The following is a 27,824-nucleotide window of genomic DNA, read 5'->3' as shown; positions in this document are numbered from 1 at the left end:
CTGATCCGACCCCTCTCTCTGTCCGTGTCTGCGAAGGATCTTTACTTTGACCTCTGCTGTTCATCCTCTATACCTCTGTCATGGGAAGACTTATCCTGTTTTTTGGCTTTCACTATCAACTCTTTGCTGAAAACACTCTTTATATCCTTTCCCTCCTTCACCTCTGCTGTCTCAGAATAGATTTATCAACTGTCTCACTGGAATGCGTTATTGTATGGCTCGTTTATGCCTTATGCAGAACTCTTTATAATGGGCATCATCTTTCTACCAGCTTCAAACACCATTCCCAACTTCTCCCACTCCTGTCTCCTCCCTGCCTGATCTTGATCCCTTGCACAAAGTTTGCAATCTTGGGGTCCTCATTGATGGCAATCTCTGACTGCAACAATTCATCACTTACAAAATGTGTCCATTCCCTACTCGCCACTCTACAAAAACGTACATCTCCACAGTCGTGCTCTGCAAACTAAAATAATGCTCATGCCCGCTAACACCTTCCTCTTTACTCTTCCCTCCCCCTAGACAAAGCCCTCAACTTCACTACCCACACTCACTACAACATACGCAAATTCTACACTACTTGTTCCTATCAAAACCTTGCAGGCTGACTTTTTACGCAAACCTATTTTACAAAGCTATCAGTGACCTTACTCCTCAGAACCTGCTTGACTGTATCTCTATCTACTCATTAACATGTTCCTTCCATCCTTCTACGCATTCTACCTCAGTGTCCATTTCCCCCTGGTGCCGCCTCTCACTTCCCTTCTTTCTCCCTACTCGCCCGCTCCACTGGAACCCACTGTCGGTAACAATCAAAGCCAGCCCAATTGTGGATCTCTTCAAAGCTCGGCCTAAACTTCACCTACTTGCTAAAGAGAGAGCACCCGCTACCCACTCTCCCATCCCTCTAACTAAACCCACACTTCCGCCAGTGCTGAGTAGCCTAATTTTGTATGTGTGTATACTGCTCCTCTTTAGTTGGAAGCACTTGCCACTGTAGGTTAATGTTACCTTTGTAAGTCCCCTGTTTCTGTAATCTTTTAGTTTTTTGTCATTGTCCCTCATCTATGCCCAACGTTGTTCACACCTTCATAAACTGGCTCAATACTTATTCACATCTTTGTGCTAGTGTAAAGACACCCAGAGTGTAGCAAGGATGCCTCAGCCATCTGCAAATGTGTTATTGTGAGTTATTTCTGATCGAAATTAACATTCCTCTTCTTCAATAAATAGAAATAGTTCTAGTTTGTGCAGTTCCTGCTGCTGACTGCTGGCCTGTGTGTTCAATTTATTTCAGATTAATTTGTTTCAATAAATGCATAAAACAAAACAATAACACAATAGATATATGCCAAACACATTTTTTTTTTTGTTGATAAAACATTTTTTATTATCATTTAATCATAACGTAGACGTAACAACCCAAAAGATAAGAAGAAAAAAAAAAGCCAGCTACAACAGATGAGGCCAACAAGGCCCATTCAGCAGTATTGAAATATCTTGCATTACCGTTCTCACGGGAAACACCTGCGGTTTACAGTATAGGTGTTCAAAGTGGAGTCTCCCAAGGCTATATGCTTCAAGGCCCTCCCTCCTCCCATGCCGCCCATATTTTAGAGGCTTTGTTGGGGCAACCTCTTGCATTATAAATCCGTCTTTCAAACATAGCACATGTGTCCATGTCCATCGCCCATTGCTCCATTGTCGGAGATTCGGGGACTCCCCATTTTTGTGCAATGTTCCGTTTCATTAGGGCTGCCGCCGTATGCAATAACAGTTCTTCCCACTTGTTCAGTTCGTACTCCCCTGGGACTCCCAGGATTAGGACCTTTGGGTCAAGTTCTATTGATTTGGAGAGTATCCGGGCCAGTTCCCGACAACAGGCCTCCCAGAAAATTCGGATGCGGGTACAGGACCATAGTATGTAAAAGAAGGTCCCCTCCTCATTCCCACATCTAAGACCGTTCGGGTTTGTTGCTCTCTTCCACCCGAACAGTGCGGTTCTAGGATAATACACTCTGTGCAGTATTTTAAGTTGCACTAGTCTGAGACTCGAGGAGATAGCATTTTCCCTGGGGTGCATTAGTACCCGTATCCAGTCCTCCGGGTCAATATCCCCTACATCTGTTTCCTACCTGGCCTTTAAGGTGGTCAATTCAGGAGTCGCGAAGGATGTAATGGCATTGTATAGAGTGGATGTGCATTTGGAGGGGATGTATTCAGGTAGAATGTTACGTTCTATAGGTGAGTACTCCGGGATGCTGTCGTCTGACGTTATGTGGATTCTTAGGGCATGGGTCATTTGCATATGATGGTATCTCTCGGTGTCAGGGAGTTGAAACCTGTGCTGCAGGTCCGCAAACGGGGCAAGATTCCCATCGCCCAGAACATCCCCCACTTTCTGAATCCCAGCTCTCACCCAGCACGGCCAAAGTTCGAACCTCGCCATTTCTCTCAGGTTGGCATTTCGCCATAGGGGTTGCGCCGCTGATATCTTGTTCTCCCATCCCACAAATTTGTGTACTTGCCTCCAAGAGGTAGTAATCTGTGCCCTTGTTGTTAGTGGGGAGTGCCTAGGGGGGGCTTGATACAACAACTGTATTGGATCGGTGTCATGCATGGCTGCCACATCGGCTTTAATGTGGGGTAGTTCCCGGTCCCCGTGGAGTAGGTCATTGACCACCACCAATTGTGAAGCCCAATAGTAGGTCTGAAGGCGGGGCACTCCGATCCCACCCTCCCAGACCGACCTCTGAATTGTAGCCAGGGCTATGCGCGCTTGTCCACCACCCCACAGGAGCTCCCTAAGGAGGGTTTCCACCCGACCAAATTCGGCCCCTGAGATCTGCAAAGGGGTGTTTTGGAGGACGTAGAGAAATCGCGGGAGAGCCAACATTTTAAAAAGCGCGGCTCTACCCATGAGGGTCGGGGGGCGAAGCTTCCAATGCTGTACGTCGTTAGAGAATCAATCCAGGATTGGCTTGAGATTATGCCTGCTATAACTAGTTAGGTCTGATGTGATACAGATCCCAAGGTATCGGAAACCAAGTTGTTCTATTTGGTAAGGGCATTCCCCTCCCTTCACCGGAAAGAAAACAGATTTCTTCCAGTTGATCCTTAAACCACTAGATTTCCCATATTGGACAAGAATCTGGGTCACTATGGGGCAAGCTTGGGCAGGTTCACCCAGGTATATCAGGAGGTCATCCGCATATAGAGATATCCGATCTTCGTGTCCCTCTGGCCATCTGAATCCCATCCAGGATGTGGTCTGGCGAAGCCATATGGCCAATGGTTCTATCGCCAGAGCGAAGAGAAGGGGGGAGAGAGGACACCCCTGCCGTGTGCCTCTGCCCATTCGTAAGGAGCGAGAGGTCCGCCCATTCACCTTGACCTCCGCCCATATGTTTGTGTACAGCAGTTTCACCCATCCCATAAACCCCTCCCCAAAGCCCATACGTGCCATGATCTCCCAGAGGCCATCCCATCGGACCGAGTCGAAAGCCTTCTCAAAGTCAATTGCCAGAAGGGCAAGCGGGTTATCAATGGTGGGAGCTCTCTCTAACGCTAAGTGCAGTCGACGCAGATTCATCCGCGTCCGGGTGTATTAGGGTATCGGCCACCGGTTGTAGCTTGGCGAGGACCTTAACCTCACCATTGATTAACGAGATTGGCCTGTAGGAGGCACAGTGCTCCTGGGGCTTGTCCGGCTTGGGGATGACCACAATGGTAGCTTTACACAGATCCTGTGGGAGAGCGCCTCGTTCCGGGGCTGACAATAACATTTTATGGATAGAAGACGCTATGTTGACCCCCCCCCCCCCCCCCCCCAGTTTCTGCCATGTCTCCACCGGGAACCCGTTCGGGCCCAGTGTTTTTCCGGTCTGCAGTTGGGCTAGTGCTTCAGCCACCTCGGTCTCCGAGAGATCAGAGTCCAGATTCGCCCTCTGCTGCACTGAGAGAGCCGGGAATATTATGTCATTTAGCGGGGATGGGTCCAGCCGCGAGGTCGGGGCCCGATAAAGTGTTTCATAAAATTGGGCGAAGGCCTCTGCTATTTCTGCATCCGATTGGAACCTTTCTCCCCGTGGGGTGACAATCTCATGAACACATCGTTGTCCCTCATCCCTCTTTTCCAACCAGGCTAGCATTCTGCCAGCTTTGTCTCCGTGCTCATAAATTCTGGCTCTGGAGTCCCAATGGGCCTGTTTAGCATTATCTAATAAGAGGTTTCAGAGCCCTCAGTGGCTCGTTTAAGGGAGAGCTGAGTCTGCGGGGATGGGTCAAGGGTGTGTTCGTTCTCGCATTGGGCCAGTTCGTCCTCCGCTTTCGTTATATCCTGGAGCCTCTCCCGCCTTTTATTTGCCACCCAGGAGATTAAGGCGCCCCGCAAAACGGTCTTGTAGGCCTCCCAAACCACCACTGGATCCTGTTCTCCATTGTCATTAATTCCGAAGTACTCGGTAGAGGCTTCGGTAAGGTGATCAACAAGCTTGGGGAAACCCAGATAGTAAGTATTCAATCTCCACGTCCTAGGGGGGGAAGCGCCTTGCGTGCGAATCTCCACAAGCAGAGGCGAGTGGTCTGAGATGCCCCGGGGAAGGAACCCCGCCGCTATTGCCATATAAAGATCTGTATGTGGGACAAAGAGATAATCAATCCTGGAGAGGGAGTCGTGGGCACCAGAGTGGAAGGAGTACCCCCTGGCGTCCGGGTGTAGCTCTCGCCATACATCACCCAGGCCCATGGCGGCCGCAAAGGTAGAGAGCTTCGTGGGGGTGTCCGGGTTGCGATGTCTGAGATGGGTACGATCGGTGGAGTTGCACATGACATCATTAAAATCTCCCCCCAGAAACAACTTATCAGGTCGGTGTTTACCTATCAGGGCAGTCAATTCGTCCAGTAACTCCCGCCCCAATCCGGGCGGGGAGTACACCGAGACGAAGGCGACCCTTTCATTCCAAAGTGTACCTAGGATCAGCACATAGTGGCCCCGTGGGTCTTGTTCCGAGCACTGGAGGGTGAAGGGGATGCGTTTATGTATGAGAACGAGAGTGCCTCTGGATTCCATTGTATATCCCGCATGGAAGGCAGCCCCGTAGTTTGTGCGTTGGAAATAACAACAGTTTGAATCCGCAAGGTGGGTTTCGGATAGCAGGGCCACGTCGGGGGATTGTCTACTGAGTGTTTGTTTAATCAAGCGCCTCTTGATCGCAGAGCCCATCCCATTTACATTCCAGGTAAGCACCTTGAGAGACTTGGGACGTTCAGTCAGGGTCGACTGGGGTTGTAAGGGTGCATCTAGAGACTCACACGAGGGGTTGACCAGGTGTATTAGGAGGAGGGCGTCCCCGTCATTGGTGATGTATTGCAGTATGTACCATGAATGCTGAGTATTGTGCTGCCTGAACCATCTGTAGCCTTGTCTTACCATGAACCTCAACAGACCTCGGAGCTTGCGGTGACGCGTTGCTCCCAGGGTAACACAGAACTTAATAAAACTATCCCTTCCCGCCCCCACCCCATACTCCACCCCAACTCGAAGTACCTGTCGCCCCAACATTCCTGACCCTCAACAACTGTAAGGTGGCAGCCTTACAAACCCTTATACAAATTAACACTAGAAGAAATTAGAAAATGAAGGGGGGGGGGCCCCGTTGCCTTTCCCACGTGCAATGGAAATATGCCCCCGCAAGCCGCTTTATTAACGACCTAGACGATTTGTAACAGTACTGCGGCACACCCCCATACCTTTTGTAGCAACAGTCTGGACATGCCCCCGCATGTGGGGGTAAACCTATCCGCAAGAAACAGTCCTTTTCAATCTCCGGCCACCGCCGGCTGGTTCGGTGAGGTTGGCTGGTCCGGATCCGGAGGATGTACTGGTGGTGGTCTAGGATTTCTGTCCCTTTTGGGTCGGGTAGCCGACCAGTCCCCTTCAATATGTTGTTCTGCCCAACGCCAGGCTTCCTTTGGGTCGTTGAAGTGAACTGTTGTACTCTTACAATATATTTTCATCTGGGCCGGGAAGAGCAGGCCATACTTGACTCCCATCGCTTGCAGCTGTCGTTTTAGCTTTTCAAAGGATTGCCTCGCCTTCTGTACCTCCCGGGTATAGTCCGGGAACAAGGCTATCTTGGACCCATTAAAGGTGGTCGTGCCCTTGGTTCGTGCAAGGTGCAGCAGCGTGTCTCGGTCTCAGTAGTTCAATAACTTTGCTATCACCGTTCGCGGCGGAGCACCAGGCACTGGCCTGCCAGTGGGCATTCGATGTGCCCTCTCTATAGAGAAGAATTTAGAAAAGGATCGTTGGTCGAACAGGTCTATCAGCCATTGCTCCAAGAAAAGCTCCATGCAGGGGCCTTCAGGTTTTTCGGGGATACAGAGGATGCAGATATTATTGCCCCTTCCTCGACTCTGGCTTCCAGAGTTTGAAGTTTGGCGGTAACTCCTTGAAGCTGTTGTTGCACTGTGTGCAACCCATCCTCCGTGTTGGAGATGCGCTGTTCCGCCTCACCTGTGCGTGCCGATAGTTTCTGCAGGTCGTGTCGGAGGAGGGACATGTCCAGGCTAATACCGTCCATCTTTTGCTCCATCGATGAGCGGGAGTCCGCTATAGCTGCCATAACGTCTCTTATGGAGAGCCCAGGTGCAGAGTCCTCTTTGACCGACGGCAGCGGTTGAGTATCCGGAGGTTGCGATGGGGGAATCGTGTATTGGTCGATTCTGTTTTGCATGGTGGGTCTTCTAGTTTTGTCTTTCCCCATGGTCGCTGCCAGGCCCCACGGGCGCCCTCTTGTATCTCGGATGTGGTCCTGCCACACACTGGCCCAGCCCCACCAGGACAAGTGCACAGGTCTATGAACGTTTCACACACCCTAAATGGGCGCAGGCAGCCTCCCCAACCAAAGCGGGTGGGGAAAAGGAGGGCACAGAGCCGGGTGGCGAGTCCGTGTCAGCGGGTGTGTTGGCCCGGCCACCGGCGCTAGGGATTTGTTATATTGTGCCTGGGGTGCTTGTGCGCTGCTGGAGTCAGTGTGCCGACATGTCCCCACCTCCTGATTCAGCCGCAGCAACAGACTCCAGCCAGCAGTCTGCCCCCACAGGACCAGCGGCAGGGGGAGGGGGGGGGGAACGTCGGCGCCCCTCCAGGCGCTGCCCCGTGGCACGCACCAGGGCCACCTCCACCTCGGTAGTATCGCCCAATATCTTCAGAGGGGAGGGGGGGAACAAAGCCTCCCGGAGGTGCGGGCCCCGTCGGATGGTCTAACCCACTGTTGCTCACTCAGCAGGCCCGCAGGTCCCAAAGTGTCCACGTACAGGGAGTTGTGCCGGCGCTCGTGCCGTCTACTCAGCCGGGGCCCGGATGGGGTCGGTTCGCAGGGTTCTCAGCTCCGGGTTTGGCGCCCTCCGAGCGAGCGGGACATGCCACGCGCGGGGGCCTCCAGCAACAGGCACTCACCAGCGGGACCGCCTCCAAAGTACGCGGGCCTCCTCCGCAGCTCTCCGCTGTTCGCGCCCGTCCTTCCCGAATCGGGCGGGGCGGAGCGGGCAGCTCCTCCCACAGGTTCCCTCGGGGCCTCGCCGGCGCTCTCAGCTCTCACAGGCACACCGGGGTCTCCATCTCCGCTGCTGTCACCGCTGGTTACAGTGATGTTTCGCTTCGTGCTCAGAGCGCGCCCTGTGCTCCAGCGGCCATCTTGATTCCTTTGCGGGCCGCCCGGCGTCTCTTTCTCTCGCTACTATCACCGCGGTTCCTGCGCGTTTCGGGCTGGAATTCGCTCCAGATGCGCTCCAGGGGTATCAAGCACTGGGGAGTTTATTTTGGGGGTTCACCAAGCACTGCAGATGGTCAATTGTTGCAGGATGTTAGGCCGCGGCCACGGGAGCTCCGAGGGCACACGTCTACTGCATCTCGCAGTTGGCCACGCCCCCAACACATTTTTAAACAACCAAATTAACTATAAGCATACACCTAATTTGATTCATTCACCTATTCAGAACTCCTTTCAACGGTATCGGGTAATATTATCCCCATATATATGGTCGCCGTATATAATATCGCCGGGAAAAGGTCGTGGCGATATTATATGGGTGACTATATATATAGGGACAGGGGCAGCCATGCAATAATGTCCCCACAAAAAACGGCCATTTTTCTGCGATATTTTTGCATGGTGATATTTTTGAGGGGACATTATTACATGGAACCCTTTCAACCTATTAGAACGTCAACAATTTTCTGCGTACCAGAGCAAGCCTAACAACATTTGCCATACTATACAGATGCTGCCTTTTTTCTAAATTCATGAGAAAAGCAAAAGCCACTCTGTAATTCACCATCTTCGTCCCAAATTTCGAGAGCATAGACAATAGAGTAGGAAGTGCATCATATCTTCTCACCTTCTCCTCCAACAAAGGCAGCAATCCGATTGCCACTTCTCTGGCCACTGCTTTATTAAAATGTGTCTAAGATGTAATGCCTCCAGTTTAGTCTTACCCTAATAACCACAACACAATGTGCTGAGTGAGCCACTAAATCTAAACATTTAGGAGAAACTTCTCAATGAATGCTGGCTTCTTCTTTAGAACCTCCTGTGTGTCATGGGGCAGTTACCCAGGATGCACCACAACAATGTACCGTCCCTCTTGCATGTCTTCCTCCAATATTCTTATGATTATTTCTGTTAGTGTTGACAGGCTGCCACTTGTATCTTTTGTTTTAAACTGCCGCACCATTGTCACGGCTGTTTCGACTCCTCCAGTGTCTGCTGCAGGTGATACGAGATATGTTGTGCAGCAGCTCCATTTTCTTGATACGCCATTCGTAGCAGCGGGTCGATGTGGCTGGCGGGTGGTGTAGAATTCCATTGAGATTTTGGACGCCACTTCTGTGCTGCCAAAAACTCCTAGGTATCCGTGACCTCTTCAGGGGACAGGTTCAGTCATGTGGTACTTGTGGCTTGTAAAACTATGAAGCTGCTCCTCTTATGCTGCATATGATACACAGCAGGTCCACGCCTGTGTCCTTTCTATTTATTTACCATTTGATTTGCTGTGTTTTAAGACACTTGGTACTTGTCCTCTCCCCTTAGGTGCTGGCAGTCCCCTCAAATGAGCCTCAGTCTGATGCAGGTGCTTATGTCAGGGTGGGTGGTGAAGAATTCTTGCATTGCTTGATGGAAACCCTTAGCCACTGTAGTCATTGTTGTGGCTTCATTTGGCATTGACAGCAGGCCCAGTGGCTCTAGCGAGCTGTAATTTCTGCCACTCCTATTTTTCTTTTTGGATACACATAGTGCTGAAGGTTAAAGGGCCCTATAACAGAGCACTTGCCCCATCCCCCCAGTCTCGTTCTCAAATCTCCCAAAGGTTTTATAGTGCCTGTAGTATCACTAACTGGGTCTATGAGCTGCAATAGTTATTTACTACAGAGGTCTAAAGGGAACCCTGCAGCAAAAAAGCACCCATTAGGATGTATCGCTTCTGCTCTGACCCAGTACCCAACATGTGACTTGTCCATTATGTCCGTGTAAAGAAATGTGGTTATCAAACAATTCTCTGAAAAGCAATTTGCAACCCAGTACGAAGGTCAGTATAGAAAACAGTATTTCTAGCAGTGTGTGAAATCGCTGATGCACATAGAAAATGAGCTAAGCAGTACCTCCAATCTAACCCCTTTCTCCCCTGGTTGCCACCCAGGAGCATACAGAAGTGCAGGACCTGCATGCAACAGAATTGGGGCAGGGCGTACACAAAGTTTACTAGCAGAGATGTTTCAGGTCATTCGCTTACCATTCAATACTAGGACCTGGGGACGACCCTGTGAAGCGTGCACAGCTCTGTGCAGGACATGAAATGCAACACATAAAAGATGAACACTGAAAACAACTTTATTCATTTCATGTACCTTAGAGAAAGTAGTCAAGGCAAAAGAAAAACAACAACCTAAAATATGTGCACAGTACTTTTTTCCTCAGATGACTAAAGGCCTGGGGTGAGCCCCCCATCCAATCTCTTCAAGCACTGACTGTTCAGTGCCCCAGAGCACAAGCCCCACAATGCAATATCCAGAGTTCTGGATGGTGAAAAAGGAGTCTGTCCCCAGCCCAAAGCAGATGCCTCCATCTATCACTCAGCTGCAGAATTTCTAGGGCTTTGAGAAATGTAAATCTGGGACTAAAAAGTGGGAGCACTTAGTACTGTTACGACCAGGGGATGAACCCACAAGTCAAAGCCAAGTTAAGTTCACAAAATTAATTATGTGACATTTAATAAGGGATTGGAGTTAACTGAAGCCATGTGGGTGAATTGTTAGACATGCTCAGCTGTGTCAGTTTTTTTTCTAGAACCATCATCCTTTGCCCTCCTCTCTCCCTAGATCAAAACCACATTTCAGGTGGGAAACAGTCATGCATAGTCTGACACTTCTTTATTAGCTTTGCCTTTTGGTCTTTCTTGGCTGCTTCTGACTTTACATGATGTTGTGTTGGTTGTCTAAGATCTGTAGATTACGTGGCACCACTCCCCCTGGTGGCTTGTGTTTTGCGGATAGGGGACGGGTGTCAGACTTTCAGATTTGTAGAACATAAAAGCTGTTAAGCTTTTCCTCCCATCTACGGTGGATGGCTTCCTCTAATAGACACCAACATGCACATTTTTCTATGCTCGTCCCTTGGGAAACCATCTCTTGCGCTTGTCTCCTCTGCCCTCTGCCATTGTCTTTCCACCCTGCTTTTTCTCCCTTCTAATTTTTTTTCTTTGGTTGCATTATCTCCTTCTTCTCCCCCACTTCTCCTTGCATCTGTCTTCTCTGTCTCCTCTCTCTTACTTTCTCCTCCATCCCTCCAACTCTTCGCCACTCTGAAATGCTTTCTCTTTCCCGGTCACTCCTTTTTTCACATTCTTTATTATCGCCTCTGTTATTCTCAGCCTTTTCCTACTTCTTCACTCTTCTTTCTCCCTTCACCTGCTTTTATGCTCTTCCTTCCCCCTTCACCACCTCCTCTGCACTGTGTGGGGGGAAAGTGTGGAATTGAACATTTTATGTACGCCCCTTGCACGTTACTACATTATAATATTGAGTAGATACTGCAAACTACCACGTTTAAACAACAGTTTCTTGCTTGGGGAAGGTGAGGCTTTAGGCTTAACTGCGCATTTTGTTTCAAGGAAGGCTCTACTCCTAGTGTGTCGGAATGCTCGCCTTCATATTCCTTGCTTCTGACGTCTTGCTCTTTTGGCATATGTAAGCGTGTTTTAGGCTCCTGCTTTCTTAGGAAAAGCGGATTTAGTAGACATAAGTAATCATACTGTAAGCGTTCCTTCTTGCCTCAGAGCTTGTGTGAATCTTTGAGGAGTATACTCTATTTAGCTAAATGTATTGGGGCATGCTGACCTCCCTGATAACACTGTCTAACATGTAAGAACGCAGCTGGTATGAAATGCTTGTACAGTGGGGCTTTGTTCCCGGCTAGCAACATTGTTTCAGTATGATTCCCTGCCCTGTCTGGACCACCCCTTCCATTGAAATGCATGTGTTCCTTTAGGTATAAGAGAACGGTGCACGGAGGGAAGGGGGTTCTCACTTGCGGCAAAATCTCCTACTGCCGTTGGTTTGTTTTGTCCCTGTTCGCTTTTTACTAATAAATTGTTCACCAATCCACCGGAATAGTCAGTGGTAATTCTTCCACGACAATCTCCATTTTCTCTTTTCACCTCCTCTACTCCCCTCGTCCTTTACCCCCTCCTCTGGTCTTTTGTTTTTCTTTTCTCCTCCTTATTTCCTTCACTTTCCCCCTCCTCTGCTCCTCTTTCCTCTTCATCTCCTCCTTCTCTCGCTCTCTCTCTCGCTCTCTCTCTCATCTGCTCTATTTTTGTCTGCTCCTCCCTCTCCCCTTGCCTCCTCCACTCCTTTCTCTTCCTCCTCAGTGCACTTCCTCGCTCTAATCTGCACTTTGGAGTACAAGCTCTGCCGTTGCTTGGGGACTCTTTTTATAGCTCTGGGATTGTCCAAATGGGAACAACCGAGCAGACAATGTGTGAGTGTAGTCTGCTTGCTTCAACTCTCCACAAATGATACTGCCCCAGCTGAGAGGGGTTGTCCTGTGGACCATCCCACAGCTCTATTTGGGAAGGTTGGAAATGCAGCATTTGTCATTTTGAATGTATTTCTCTGGTGCTGCCTGTTTCTGAAAACCTCTTTGCCGAGCTTCCCCCTCAGCCCCTATGTGATCGAGTAGATAAGTATTCTTAGTTTCATCTGTAAACTGGCAGAAACGGAACCCTGCAGCCAAGTCCACAGAGTGTGCAAACCTTTTTGCTCGCTGTGAGTGAAAACGTACGACTTGATAATATTTTGGGGTTCTCAATGCTGCTGTAGGGGTTATGGACACCTCTAGAGCAGAGCCTATGAAACCGATCTCTATTTCAGTTTCACCATATGCTCATGATACCCTTGTCTTCTGGGTATCTGTGGGTATCGCTTGTTCGTGATCTCAGGTCTGCACACCAGGCAGCGGATAGAGTGGTGGACATGGGTGGATACTCTGTGGATCGCCTTCATTACAGAGCGGGAGGTGGAGCTCCGAAGGTCAGCCCACACACATCCTCAAGCATGTGAGTTTCTCACAGTACCTAAACTCTTAACCCAGTAGGGACCATTTCCCAGAGCCGGACCACTGCATGACCTTCGAACAGATGCCAGAGAGTTTAGGGAGCCAATGTGGTAGTTTTTAGAAAAATAAAGAGGCCGAGCTAGTGCCTCCTCTTCATTTACATCAGAAAAACGTTTGAGAATCGCGTCATGGACTTTAATAGAGTCACACATCATGGAACCATTGTACTTGTGTTAATTAACATTTTCACAGAGCCTCACAACTTCCATCCTGCAGCCCTTTGGACTTTGTAGCCTCTGTGTTGTGGCTAACGCCATAGGGGAAGTTCTGTTGCTGCTCACAGAAGAACCAGATTGCTGTCCTGCAATTGGACTCCACCAACACCCCTAGTTTATTTCACTTTGATAATAGTTTGTTATTTTTGTTATTGTACACCAGTTATTCTTTTCTCCCAACTCTCTTCTACGAAATAGGAGACTGAGCTTTTTGCTGGATTACCATCCTCTGAATGATTGCTTCCTCCCGTTCTAATTTAAATCACAGCACGCACCATGCAAAGTACCTCAGATCTGTCCTCTCTATCATATAACCGCGACACATTGCACACCTCATCTGAGCCTTTGATGGGGATGGTTAAGAAAACTGATCTCCCCACCAATTTTCTTTGCCAATGCACTAACAAATGCCCACCACTGGATGCACAGTAACTAGATAATACCTTGAGACAAAATTGAGGCTCCAATTAGCAACTACATACAGTCCCCACACTAGTCTTCCACCATCTAGCCTGCCATCCACATCTCCCGTCGCAAGCCTGATCCTATAGTTAGAAACATGGGCATTCACCTTAATCCAAAACATTCTTTATCCCCTTAAATATACCCAATATAAATTATAGGTTCTCCGTGATATTTCTGCATTTTGAAGGCCGCACATTAAAAAGAATGATTTATTGTTGGCCTATTTTGTGCAGCCTTCAAATGCAGAACTATCACACCTCTGGTGGGTGGTGTACACCCCACCTACCGCCCTGGGAAACCAATCCTACCTCCACCCTCTCCATCACTGGTTGGATTTTTTAGAAACTGTGAGGTTTCACCAACTCCACCAATTCCCTTTTCCTCCCCGCCACCTCCCATTCCCGCCCACAGCATTCCCTCTCAACCCTCACCTCAGGCACACTGACGCACCCTCAACCTTTACCTGTTCCCCGTGCCCTGCCCCTCCCTTTCCCCACCACAAACATTCTCCCTCAGACACACAAATAGATAGACGCACATACTTGCACACTTACCTGGAACGTCCGTGACTTTGAGCCCCTTCACACACTTGTAGAGTAGTCTCCAAGTGGTTTTCTAAATCAATCTTTTTTTGTATTCGTTATAAATTAAACACAAATGTCACTGTGACCAATGTGCTTAGTTGGTATCTATGAAGTGTGTTTGAGTGTACAGGTCGGGAAGATTAGTGCGAGTAGGTTAGTGTAGGGTCTTGTAGGCAACTTGGAGCATCCATCTTAGATATGTTCATTCAGATGCCCTTCCCCCCCCCCCCCTTTAAGCATTGTTGCAAGTAAGACGGCGTTTCTGGGTATTTTAAAGTGCATCCTGAATTTCTGCAAGCAGTGTAAATGAAACGAGCACATCCTCTTCCCTCCTTTAATTTGCGCTGCTTTCTTCCCTCATTTAATTTGCGCTGCTTTATGAGAATTTGGCCATTTGTTTTTAATCTTTGCATCTGGTCTCGGGAGCCGTCTTTCACACCTTCTGAAGATCCCTGAAGACTTGGCTCTGACAAGAAATATATCTTCTATTGGCTTTCCGGTCCTCTCTTGGACATGGGATCAAGAATCGAACTTGATGAGGAACACTGCTCTAATGAATGCTTGTAATGATAACACTAATCCGTTCATGAGATGTTCAATAATATATTGGCAAATGCCCAAACCCTAAATGTAATGGTGTTCACTAAAGCTTCAATTTATTATTTGACATTAATATTATTATTTCATTCTGTCCAGATATCGGTCTCCCGGTATGCATTTTGATACCAGAGCTTCAAGCGCAGGAGCAGCGGCCCATGTAAGTAAGAGGTTGTCCCCCGTTTGTCTCTGGTGTGAACATGCTATACAAGCAGTTGTGCAACTTATGATGTGTGGTTGCTACATCTGATGGTTATTCTGCCGGACTTTCCCTAGTTCTGCAGAGGCAGTGGAACAGAGGAAAGTAAATGTTATTTCGGTAAATGCCAGCATTAAATCCAGAACTCTCAATTGTTTTAAGTCGGTGTGAGTAGTTCCTCTAGTCGTGTTGCTTTTTTTGTATTCAGGTAGATGAAGTGGAATTATACTTGCAAAAGGTGAGTACCACATCTCAAAGCAAAAACCAGGATTGATTTGACAGTGCAGAGATAACTGGCGGTAAATCTGTTACTTCCACTTTCCCGCACTTTTCCTGCATCACCAAATTCCCAGTTTGCATGTAAAGTAGAGGGAAAACCTCCAGCGGTTTGCTGGAGGTTTTTCCTCCACTTTAGCACCAACAAATGGAGGCTTTACCTTGGGTGGACTTGCTGCCCTGTGATCCTCCAAATACAGCGTCCTTAACCCGAACCCTTATCCTAACTGCACTGCATTTTTTGGCTACTTTGCATCTCCAATTATTGACTACTTTTTGCTTGGTGACGTTTTCACTCTCAAGGTATTATGACCATGATTTTTGCACTGGCTACATAAGACTTGACAACATCTTCAGTGGATACCCCTTTTTATTAGCCAGTTAGAATTCATAGGAACATTTTCAAACAGGAGACATTTGAAACTGTGAGTCTTTTTCGTACAAATTACCTTAAGCAGAAGACACGAGTTATTTTCTTAGCTTCCCTTGTGGCCTTTAAGATGATGCTGACTCATAACTTTTGTTGAGGGGAAAGCCCTATAACTAACCCCACCCCACACATTCTCGATGGAAACACTACAGAAGTAACAGCCATACAGGTGTCAGAGGTGGAGGGTGACACCCACATATCAGTATTGTAATATTGTTGGCAACCGCCTGGTCATTAATGGATTATTATTTTCATGCCTATTGTCTTTTCGTTAGTCTTCTTACTTTGTGCAATAGCTACTCTAATGACACAGGTGGCTACAAGTTTGTAAAAGTGCTCTTCAGTGTTTGTTCAGGTATAGAATTATTCGCCAAAATCAGTCCAAACATTCTTGATTATTACCTAGTGTAAGGAAAAGACTGTGGGCCTCATTATAACCCTGCCAGTATCCTGGCGGTCAACGCGCCAGGATACCGGCAAATGCTATCACCGTTTCTGGATTACGAGTGCCAGAGTGACAGTGTTAATCCCCATTCACGGAGTCCAATAGGACTCCGTGAATGGGGATTTGCTGTCATCACCGGCAATACCGGTGCCGGTAATGACGGCTTTGTTTGCCGGTAAGGCACTTGCCTTACCTCGAGCTTTTAGCTGGAGGTAACTCGAGTGCCCCACTGGCAAACTTGTATTCAAACTTGACAGGCCAACCTGGAATGAGGCCCAGTGTGCCTAACCTAGCTTTTCATTTCACTCTTGTCTAGCTGTAGTCCTAGATCGTGTCTGTATTTGCCGCTGTGTTTCTTCTTCTTCTTGTGTCAAATCGTAAACGTGTTGGGCCGAGGGGGTCTCACCTCTGCAGGGCTTGACATATCCAAGGTAGTTCCAGGCCTTTTACCGTAGAGCAAGCAACTGACAAGGTTGTGAAGCTAGTAGGGGAAAAAGGGCCATCGAACCTGGGTTTATACCAGACCCTAATGACATTTCTTAAGAGTACTCCGTCTCCCGGATAAAGAAGTGGTTGCCTAAGCAGTTCATATTGTTCTACTGGTGCGTTATCATCATCATCCTTCTTCGACCTCGCCCGCCGGGACTTGAACGGTTGAGAGTTAAAAGAAGCACTAGCCATCATTGAAGCAAGATATTCGAGCATTTCATCACCAAGGACAATGGCTGTACTCTGGGCATCTGTTAACGCTCTAGTGGGAGGAGCAAGCGGGAGGTGCATGCGTCCTGTCATCACCTCATGAGGGGTTAAATGGTGGTCCGACCCAAGTTGATTCCGCAATGCGAAAAAAGGCTAAGGGCAGGCAATGAAGCCATCTCTTTTTTAGCGTAACATTTTTATTTTGGCAATCTTTTCTTTGAGCTAGCTATTGAGGCCTTCACAAATCATTCAGTTCGGTATTCCATATTGCTCATCCTGACAGTCACCAACTCTCCACGTCTCCCCAGCAGCGGTTCCTGTGACCTCAAGCTCACCTTCTCTGTAGCGGGTAAGCAGACTGCTACGTTCGTCGGGCACATGCCGATTTTCCTTCTTGGCTTCTCGCTTCGCAGTAGACGTGGCTCCAGCTGCCTCTGGGTCTCCGCACGGACAGTCTCTCTTTCTCTCTTTCTCTTTCTCTCTCATCAGTATTTCGGCAGCCCCAGCTTCCTGCCTTCCAGTTTGAAGGCCCCTGGTCCTGCACCCACCAGCTGTAGGTCCTCTCGGATCCATGCCGGCGTTCAGACGTCTCAGTCGCTTCCCAAAACCGCGGTTCTCCTCTCTGTTCATGTTTGGGCTTCTTCCTTTTATACACCTGAGCCCTATTAAGGGGCCTCACGTGAGTCTTGGGCTTGTCTTGCCTGACCTTCAGTATTCGATGCGTTCATACTGCTCTTTTTCGTCCCAGTACTAGAGTGGTGTTTGTAGTAGGAAGTGTGTATTGCTCCTAGTCGCTTCTTCCTCTTCTCAGTACTCACTGGGAAAATTAGGGTCTGAATGAAAGTAGCCCATAAAGCCTGAGAGAACGGACGGTAAATCTGTGTTAGCAAAGGGGGGGGCATTCTCCCTTGCTATGCGGATGTCTTCATAGTGTTCTATGTATGTGATACAGTCATGTACATAGTCTCCCTCTGCCTCGGTTCTGCCATGAATGTCGTCAGGTTTACAACTCTGCATCTTACTGTTTTTATTACAGGATTTGAGATGATTAACTCATATCCAGATGCTCGCTGAGTGGTTAATGTGCTCTTGGGCTTTTCAAGCATAGCAAAAAGGGCATACTCCATGTACAGTGTGGTACTACAGCCCATTGTGACATTTGCTGATTTTTCCACTGCGAAGGTAGCAGCAGCCAATACTTGTTTGCATGGGTACTGTTCTCTCATTACTGGATCTAAGTGCCCACTCTAGTAAGCTATTAATTTATGCTCTAAGGTCGTTTTTTGTGTGCGCACCCCCGTCATCACCACTCCATTTGAGTGGAAGAACAAGCAAAATTCTTCACTGTAGTCAGGAATCTCTAACACTGGGGCTGTGCATATTGCTGCTTTCAGTTCTTCAAATGTTTCTGTTATCCCCTTTGTCCATGTCAGTTTACCGTCCCCGTGCTTGGGTCTCCCATAGCGCCCGCTTAGAAGGGGTCTAGTGTATGTGCTGTAATCGAGCATCCAGGCCCTACAATAATTACAAAGACGAAAACATTGCTGCATTTCCCTCACTGTACATGTTGGTGGCATTCTAAAGATGGCTTCTGCTCTTTCTGGGGTTACCTTCCGGTGATATTAACTTTCCAATGTACAAAATCTCGCTTTGGCAATATTGTAGCTTTGCCTTGTACACCTTGTAACCCTTATCTGCTAGCATTGTCAACAGCTGTACTGAGTCATTCCGGCACTGTTTTTCTGACCTGCTGCATACTAAAATGTCCTCCACGTACTGAATGACTGCTGTCCACATGTATGTTGCCTAGGTCCATTTGAAGGACCATGTTGAATATAGGTGATTCCCAGTACCCTTGTGGGAGTCTTGTATGTTTCCACGTTTTATTTCTATATAGAAACGACGTCCGATCCTGGGACTCCTCATGAAGTGGGATAGAGAAAAAAGCGTTTTTCAAATCTATCACCGCGAAATGAGTAGCTTCTGACGGAATGCTGCATAATATTGTCGCTGGATTGGGAACTAACGGGAACTTGCTTCAGCGATATTTGTCAAAGTCTTGAATAAAATGCCACAACCCCCCTGTTGCCTTCTTCACTGGGTACACGATTGTATTACACTGTGACTCTGATGTTACCAAAATCTCTTGCTGCACTATTGCAGAAATTGTCTCAAAAATGCCTTTGTCTGCTTCCCTGGAGAAAGGATATTGTTTTGGCCTTGGTAAGATCGCCCCGGCTTGAGCTTCATTTTGACAGCTCTCACTCCTTTCAAAAGGTCAACGTCATACGGGCTGTTGGTCCATAAAATGCTTGCCACTTGTGCTAGATCTTCCTCAAGAAATGCTGCTGTCGCCTTTTGTCAGTAGGGCCATTCTCTGTGGTACCTCCCTATAATTAATTCTCACCCATGAAGTAATGCTCATAAAAAAACCACTGTCTCCAAATCTGAATAGTCCTCTCCGAACAACTCTTCGTCTGTCAAGTCAGTCAGTCTGTGCCCTTCTCCTACCGCAATAACTGCTCTCCATGCCCGTCCTGTATCATCAGTCCCGTGTAGTACTATCCTCTTGTGCCTCACTATAACCCTCTCTACTTCTAGTGGGAACACCTGCCCCTCCTTCTCGTCTAAAGGGATCTCCGATCTAAACAAAAACTCATTGGCCAAACCAAGCAGTTTGCCCTGTATTCCTGGAAGCCATGCTACTGGTACTTCCACTCCATATTGAAATAACTCTGGGTCTACAGGCATCCCCTTCTGTACGGTCTGACCTAAAAAGGCATGAATTAATTCTCGTGCGTTCATATAGTGAATTCCTGGGGTAGCACAAACTATCCCTTGCTCAGTAAACAAAATGCTCATGTTAAGTCTGCTCATCATATCCCTTCCCATTATGTTAACTGGTGTCTGCTGAGAGTATAACAGTGACCTGCTAAGGTCATTCTCTTATAGAAATTGGAAGTTCGTTAGTAAATGGAACCAAATCTGTGGCCCCAGAGAATCCCTGTGCATTCATGGCAATGCCTGAAATTGGGTATCTCCTTCCCTAATACAGGATCTAGTCGCCCCTGTATTCATGAGAAAGGAGAATGTCTTGTCACCTATGGTCAACCATACACGTGGGTCCTTGTTCGGGTCAGGTGTAACAGATAGGACTGAACACATCTGGTCCGTCTGTGGGCTTTCGTATTGTTGATATAAAGTCATCCCCGTCCCCGGAAAGGGGTTGCCCCCACCACAGTTGTTTCCCCCTAGTCTCTGTATGGGAGTCTCCATTGTGGAGTTTGCATGTCTTGTGGCTACAACGTTCTGCTGTACCGGTACTTGCTGTGCTTGTTATGGTGGCTGTGTGTACCTTTGTGTCTGTGGTGCATATACTATGGGCTGTTGTGACTGTCCTGGTGCCTGTTGTGCTGGCGCCATTTAGCAGTGCTTGGGTCCTGTGCCTGCATGTACATAGTAACAGAAAAGCATATTCATGAATGTAGTGGAAGATTATTTCGCTCCTATCAACCATCATATACTTCATTATTTGAAAGACATTGAAAAACAAAGATATAGTCCGCACGTGTAGAGTACATAGAACCAGTGTTTAAGCATGAAGAGACCTAAAGAAATCCTGTTTCTAGTAGATGCATAATCACATAGACAACAATACTTCATTTTACATAAATGTACATATTGGTGACCCAAAAACTATAGTTTGGTCCATGTGTCCATATTCTAAGCTATGGTCATCATTTGTACTTATTGATCTGTGGTTATGTTCCTTGATTGATACGTCCTAGGTAAGGCAGAGGTTGTATTTGTCCAAGTCACAATTCTTCCATGTGCTCCTCGAGCCCTTCTCAAACGGTGCAATGCTCTTTTACGATTTCAACATCACCTTGTCAAGTTAAAAACCAGTTTTCTCCCAAATGTGTTTCTATTTTCTCTCAGCAGCACGTCTGTGCCCCACTACGGGCCTTCACCCCCACATCAACACGCCATGTACTATTAACTTTTTATGTGATGTCATAAGCCTAAGGGAAAGATCCCAATACTTCGAGTGCACTCTCAAATCCCACATTTTTATTTATGTGTGTTTTTAGTACAAAACTGAACTTTTCACACATTTATGTACATGTATCACAACAGCAAATTAAGAACCTCTACAAACTAAAGATAAGACATTCTAATAAATACAAATTCCTTAAAATTCAAATACAATCCTTCAAAATCTTTTTCACATAAGATTTAAAAAAAAAAAAATCACAAAACCAAGTTCATTCCCTTTATGAGTCTTTAAAAACAACTTCTAGAAACTCCAATAACCCTATTGACAGTGAGAGCTCATTAGTATTAAAATTCTGACCGACAGAGCCTCTTTAGTTAGTCTAGAACACAACTCAGTTTTTTCCACCCACACAGAACGCAAGTCTGGGCATGGAACGCACAGATGTTTTAAGGTCTCATTCTCTAGGGCACAGTAGCGACACAACCGTTTACCTTTAGGAACCTTGCTCCCTCTCCCTAACACTTCACTAGTTGGGCATAGATTTAACTTTGCTCTCAACATTTTTAATCTAAATTCTCTCGACTGATGTTTCCTCAAGTATGGGGCTAATATATTGTAATTCTTTATTGACCAATTGAAATGATCATCAAAGGTTTGATATTCCATTAATGCAGCACTAAGCTGAATCCACACATTTGAATAGTTTCTGTTTTATCTTATTAGGATTCAGCGTAAGTTCCTTTGTCGAGGATTCAATTTTTGAGTGTCAGCATGCCCACTCAACCCATTCCACTAGGACCTTGCAGTTCCCCTTTACTCACATTTCATTGAGATGTGTAAAAAAGGAAGCCTTCAGAGGACTGACAATACTGGCAAAAATGTGCAGCTTTCCCCAGTCAATTCCTGTCTCGATTGGGAGCTCACCTAGTTCAAGTAAAATACCAACCACTGGGACAGAGGCCGGAAGGTGCAGGACTTTGCGCCATAGTTTGGCCTCCAGCTTAGCCCAGGGTGTACAATCTCCTCTCATCTGTGTCCCAAAAGTTAGTTTAGGCACAATATACTGTCTGAATAGTTTCATTACCATCAGCAAAGAGCACCTTCCAAACTTAAAATCGAATTGAATTAACTGGGTAGCAGTGACTGCCAAGAATGTTTAGTTTATATCTGCATCAGGCGTGCTCCTACTTGTACCATTATAAATATACGATCCCAGATGATTAAATTTGTCAACCACTTCCAGCAATTGGCCTTTGATATTCCAACTAAATGTTTTCCACTTACACTTCCTCCTGTTCAGAACCAGAATTTGTGATTTTATGTTGTTAATTTTAAGATCCTGCTGGTTAAGAAACTCTTCCACCGCCAGTAATGCTCTTTGCAGCTCTATAGGGGTCGTATCGCAGATTACAATGTCATCAGCGTATGTCAACGGTTGCACATTTTTGATCCCCTAATTTAGGCGGGTTAGTCCTGATAGAATTCCACCAAATGGTCATATCCTTTTATATAAAAACAAAAGAGAAACTGACGGGGACACCCCCCTCCCCCACCCCAGACGGAGTCCCAGATTAGTCTCTATCCAATTGGAATATGATCCCTGCGAGTCTAATCTTTTATTTTTGTTCCTGAGTGCAAAGCCTCCAGAATTCCAACTAATGGTTTAGGGCAACCTCTATCGTACATACTTTTCCACAAAATTGCCCTGTTTACATGATCGAAAGTCTTGCTAACATCCAGGAGCGCCAAATATACCGATCTCCCCTGTTCCTTAGCTTGACCAGATAACAATGAATAGACAAAACTATTCAAAGTTGTCACTACTCCTCTCTTGAAATACGCCTGGCATAGGTCTAAGCAATTGGCTCTTCTTGGCCATAATTGCAGTTCTCTCAGGACTATTTTAGCAAAGAATGTATTGGACGCATCCAATAAAGAAATCGGCCTATACTATGTTGGGGACGATCGGTCACCTCCCTTAAATATCAAGACTATCATGGCCGCACAGCATGTCTCCGGAAGCCTTCTCGTTAACAGTATATTCTTAAACAATTGTGACAATAATTGGGCCCATAGTAAAACATTTGATTTAAGGGTAAAATTTGTCTTTACTTGATTTTATCAACAGGGCAATGTCATCCAGACCCCAACTGAAAGCCCCTTGCCAACTAGCATCTAAAAATCGCCGCTTCCAGCATTGCCTGGAACAACCTACACCTCTGTGAAGTACTTTACCCATCCTCCTCTGATATTGCTTGGGTTTGCAAATATCAGTCAGTTCCCCCAGGCTTTATTAACTGCCAGAATCTGTAGTATCTTTTCCCAGCATACAACTCAACATTTTCATCAACTCAACATCGTTGATCCCCATCAGGAATTCATGGCCATTTAGCCAAATTTTATAATTTTGCTTTATGGTGCGGGTTTCAAAGTGCTCTCCTAAATGTCTCTTCCTCCCTGCATATCTCAACTCTTGGTGCACCTGCCTTTTGCGCGCCCTTACCAGATAGTCGAAGGCATGATTCAACAACCGCCCCCTACTAACTTCCTTTTCTAACTGCTTAGCTGGCACTAGGCCCCCCAGGACCATCGAGATGCAGGGGGCGAAACCATCAGGAGAGCATAGAACATCTGCCACTGATCAAAAGAGACTCCTGATCTTTCCATCAAAAGCCTCCAATATTTTTGGGCAATACTTCACTGTGTGGTTTCTAGGATTAATCTCCACATTCAGGGCTTTATCCTCCAATTTGTTTCAACCCGGAAATCATACGTTCACAATAGACCATAGAATGACCACTTAAGTCTGTATAGTTAACCTTCAGAGTTCCCCCTTTCTTAGACAGATCAGCAGACATGAAGATGTAGTCTAAGGTAGAATTATGCAGACCGTTCTGCCACGTGAAACTGGGGGGGGAGACGTCACCAGAAGAATATCCATTTAATGGCAACAGATCTCATGCATCTAACTCCTGTCGTATCATTTTCCCATGCATCTAACTACTTTCGTATTATTTGTCCCCCCCTACAAGCTTCACCTGACGTTTTTTTCCTGATCGATGATTGATACCAGGCGTCATCGAAGCATTCTGCGTTAAAATCCCCTACAATAACAACATAGGCACCCTCTTCTGGTGTTCCCCTAGTGTTACGTTGACCTGGTCTCTGCGGAGGTGTTGGGGCACGGTTGCAGCCCTCTTAGTGGTTAGATCACCCACTTCAGGTTTCTCCCCCTACGGACAAGCTGCGTGCGGCGACAATTGGTGGCATTGCTCCTACGTGGATATGAGAAAACGTGAGTGCACCGATTGGTGACTGTTGTACCTCCCAAACCCTTCGGCCCATAAGGCTCACCTGGTAAGTATGGAGGATGAGCTCTCTGTCCTGCTACTTCTGGCAGAGGCGCTTGTAGATGGGATCTAGTTGCGTCACTGATCCCTGATGGGTATAGTCCAGGCCAGCTGCGACTATGCTCCTCCTGGTTGGTGGTAAGTGCCTCTTAATGTCCCTTGTCTTTTCTTCTTTCTATTTTCTGTCTTGGTATTATTGCTTATTCCTGAATAACGTTTTCTTTTATGCTTTCTTCCAGACAGGTGGAATGCAGCCGGGATGAAGATGAACATGCAATGTCCGACAACAGGTAAGTGATGTTTTAAGGGAAAGCGCGAGGTTTGATGCTAGCGCGACCTTAGACTTAATGTCTGTTAAGTGTCTAACCATGCCTTTCGTTTTTATTTGCAGGTCGCGGGTGGAGCGCGTCGTGCTGTGGTATCAGGATGAAGATTCCAGCGTCCATGAAGAATGGAAGATGAGCCGCTGTGCCAGATGAAGATGCCTGCACTCCGGGAGATGTTTGAAGGTGAGCCACGATGCCCAAATGAAGATGCCTCCGCTCCGGGAGATGAAGGTGAGCCGCGATGCCAAGAAGAAGATGTGCAGAGATGACCACGAAAACGTGCACAGGTGAGAGCAGGATCCCCCAGGTAGTAAGTATGGAGGCAGATGACTGGACTTCTAAAGGTAAGTGTAATCCCAGGCGGCGGTGTGCGTTATGCTGCATGTAAATGCAGAATAACACGAAGCGTCTGCCTCAGGGATCAGAGCTACTTATATAGCTGTGATCGTGGGCACGCCCACTCTGCTTGCCTGCCACTCCTAGTGAGTCACCACGTGTCAGGTAACCCAATAGCAGTAGCCCCACCCAAGTGTGCACGTAGGGACTGCTTTAAAGAGGAAAGTTCCAATGTTAAATATACGGTGCACCCAAAATGAGGTGCTATGTCCTTAATAAAGGTATTTTTGACCCAAATGAATGTCTTGTTTATTGTTCTTTGTGAGCCTGGCGCCAAAGGCGCCAGTACTGTGTCCATCCAGGCCCCCTGTTTGTGTGACCCTGCAAGGTCTGTGTCCTTGGCCCGATGACCATGACACCTAGAAGTAAAACGAAAAGTGCATTCAAAGCTCCCTCCATCTTAATAGGGTCTGGATTCAAGTACACGTTCAACAGCAGACACTTGTTGAATTCCCCCGCTCCCTGATCCGTTCATTTAAGCAGGACTGCTAGCATATCTCTTCTTTCAAAATCTATTTTTAATACTGTGAATCCCTGATTTCGCCTTATGGCCGTTAGTATTCACCAGAAGGGCGACCCCCCTTAGACCTTGTTCTGCCCTGGTATATGCAACATCAAAACCTTCAGTAATCCAAGTGTCCATCAGCAGTCTCTTGCAAACATACAATATTATATGAGATAAACAGATCTTGATTATTTACATTGTTTACGAAACCCCTAGAATTCCAAGATACCATAGCTACCCTAAAATTTCAGGTTACCTGGCCTATAATGTTCTCCCCAGTAGTCCCATGGTACTGCCCATCATTAGCCTTATTTTGTCAAAAATGCACCTGATGCCACAAAGGCTCATGTCTACCCGCATTGCGTATTGGTGCCCTGCCTCCCTTTGTCCTATCCAAAGTTGCGGAGGAGCACATCTGGATATAGTAGAAGCATCTGCTACTTCAAATCCTAAAGTTAGAAAACATTCATTTTCAGCCAAAATCGCATTTTTGATTATCTGTGAGCGAAGGAGTAGTTTGGCAATATCAAGGCAAACCTTGTGGACAAACTCCACTAAACTGATGTCACCGGCAGTTGCCAGCCTTAAACTATGGATTGCAAACATCAGAGACAGAATATAATGTCTAAGTGGAATTCTATTAGAACTTTCAAAAAGGCGGCTTAAATGGAGCCATGTCACATCTTCCCCCATCAACTTTTTAGCACTGCCTCCCGTTGGCATTTGAATGTCACCTCTAACTTGCCCGCCTTTCAATTGAGGATTGGGAGCAGAACTGATACCTGCTGGTAACATCTTACTCTTGGGTGCGCCAGACCCCCTTTCTTCAATCCATTGTTACAGTGGCACAGGCATTTTGCACTGTGTACCCACATCTGGTAATTTCGGCATGCACAATCATTGGTCTAGCAAATAGAGTACAGCTTCTGCTACTTCACTGGCGCTAATTCATCCGCCACCTTGTTCATCTCCACCTCTGGCGTGAAGAGCCTAGAACCTAGTAGAGGTTTAGGGATTGAATCCCTCAAGACACAAACTTTACCACCTCCCCTACCAACTATCGGCTCAGCCTTGATTGAATCCTTAGGCTCACCACCCCATTCCATCCTGTCCACTTCATTCTCCTCAACTGAATAAGTTGAAATTGAAATATTACTTAAATCAAATGAAGGACGGTCTTCTACTTGAATAACTTTCTTAGGAGAATTCAGACCAATCCCCAACCCCTCACCTTGTAGTGGACTATTAGGCCCTGCGTTCCCACTGTAATCACTTCTAGTGCATTCCCAGCATCGGTGGGCCTCAAAGGTGGGTCAACCCTCTCCCCTCAAACATTTGGCCCCAACTCAGGCCCATAGACCCTTGATGAGGCAACTATAAACCCTTCTAAGAAGCTAACTTTACCGGCAAGCTCCTTCAGGGTCTGCCTTACCTCCATGTAGTATGAAATTCAATGAGTCATACCCCTATCCATAGAGTTCAAAATTTGTGACAATATTGGGAAGGACAATTCGTCAACCAGGCAGGATTTATCCCCCCCTGCCCTGATTTGAAGCCCCCCCCTCAGGTGGCTGGTTCTCGCATGGGGACCCCGCTCTGTCCATAGTATCCAAGCAACCCCCTCCCCCCGGGCTGCCATCTGGGACCCCCAATCTCCCACACACACAACATAATGGCAGGGGTGAACAAGAAGCGCCCACTCTGCCTGGGATCACATCTTCCGATTGATGCAACATTTTTTCATCCAATCCTTGAGCTCTAGCTGCCTACTCCGGAATAGCCCAATGATTCGTCTTAAAGTCCAGGGACAATCTTACGTGTTTGCCTAGTTCATGTGATATCACTGGCGCCAAAATGGACACATCAGACACCAGATCCTTATTTGAACCAAAATCCTCTTCCACCATATTGTTTGTCGGTTTCAATACTCGTTCAAACTTCCTACGCCTTCAGAGAATTGTGCGGAATGTTTAATACCCTGTTCTGCTGTCTATCTCCAGCTACTACCAGGCCAGTGCTATTACTTGGAGCTTCATATAGCCTTGGGACCCAGAATTGGTGTGTTTGAGCAAGTCCAGGCTATGCCTTCTTGGTCTCCCCTCCCCCCCCCCCACACCCCCTGCCTCCTGATGCAGCATTACCGTGATTATATTACCTCCTCCCCTCCCCCCCCATGATGACTCTGCTGTCAACTCCATGCTTCCAAGGGTTGCCACCGTTCTGTGAGGGCTTGTGGGGGTTCGGCCTCTGCTCCCCAAATACCTGTGATGTTCTACAATGGTCTTTCTGTAGACAATTTGATTTAAAGATGGAGCAGTTCTGGGCCGAGTCACCTCGGATCCTTCTTTCTGTGGCAACATTTAAAAACTTAAGGCGGGGTAAGGCAAAACTGTTAACTGTTCGCTGAGCGTGCTACTGCGTGTTACATGAACATGTAGCGGCCGAAATCTTCACCGCCGCAGCCTCAGCCCGCACACCCCCGATCACACTGCTGTGCTCTGCACAGTGTGATAGGTTTTATATTCTCCTCCTCTTTCACCAGCAGTGTAGAAAGTATAGACAGATTCGTTTTGCTGCAAAATATAAACCAGTAGATCCTCTCACAAGGCACACCAAACACACTGCTTCACACTGCACTGTCAAATCCCACAATACCTCAAGAC

The 27,824-nt window shown here is 47.1% G+C and overlaps 1 protein-coding gene across 1 annotated transcript in view; it reads left to right on the top strand.

Annotated features, from left to right (window-relative positions):
* The window catches only part of FLACC1 (flagellum associated containing coiled-coil domains 1), a 356,560-nt gene that overhangs the window by 78,235 nt on the left and 250,501 nt on the right, over nt 1-27,824 (top strand). The window contains exon 3 of the mRNA XM_069615462.1: nt 14,638-14,698. Within this exon, the coding sequence (XP_069471563.1) occupies nt 14,638-14,698 (61 nt within the window). The remainder of the gene's footprint in view (nt 1-14,637; nt 14,699-27,824) is intronic.

This window comes from Ambystoma mexicanum, chromosome 9 (assembly GCF_040938575.1).
Source record: "Ambystoma mexicanum isolate Mex_15411 chromosome 9, UKY_AmexF1_1, whole genome shotgun sequence".
In the NCBI taxonomy this organism is placed as follows: domain Eukaryota; kingdom Metazoa; phylum Chordata; class Amphibia; order Caudata; family Ambystomatidae; genus Ambystoma; species Ambystoma mexicanum.
This window is presented reverse-complemented; position numbering and strand designations above follow the sequence as displayed.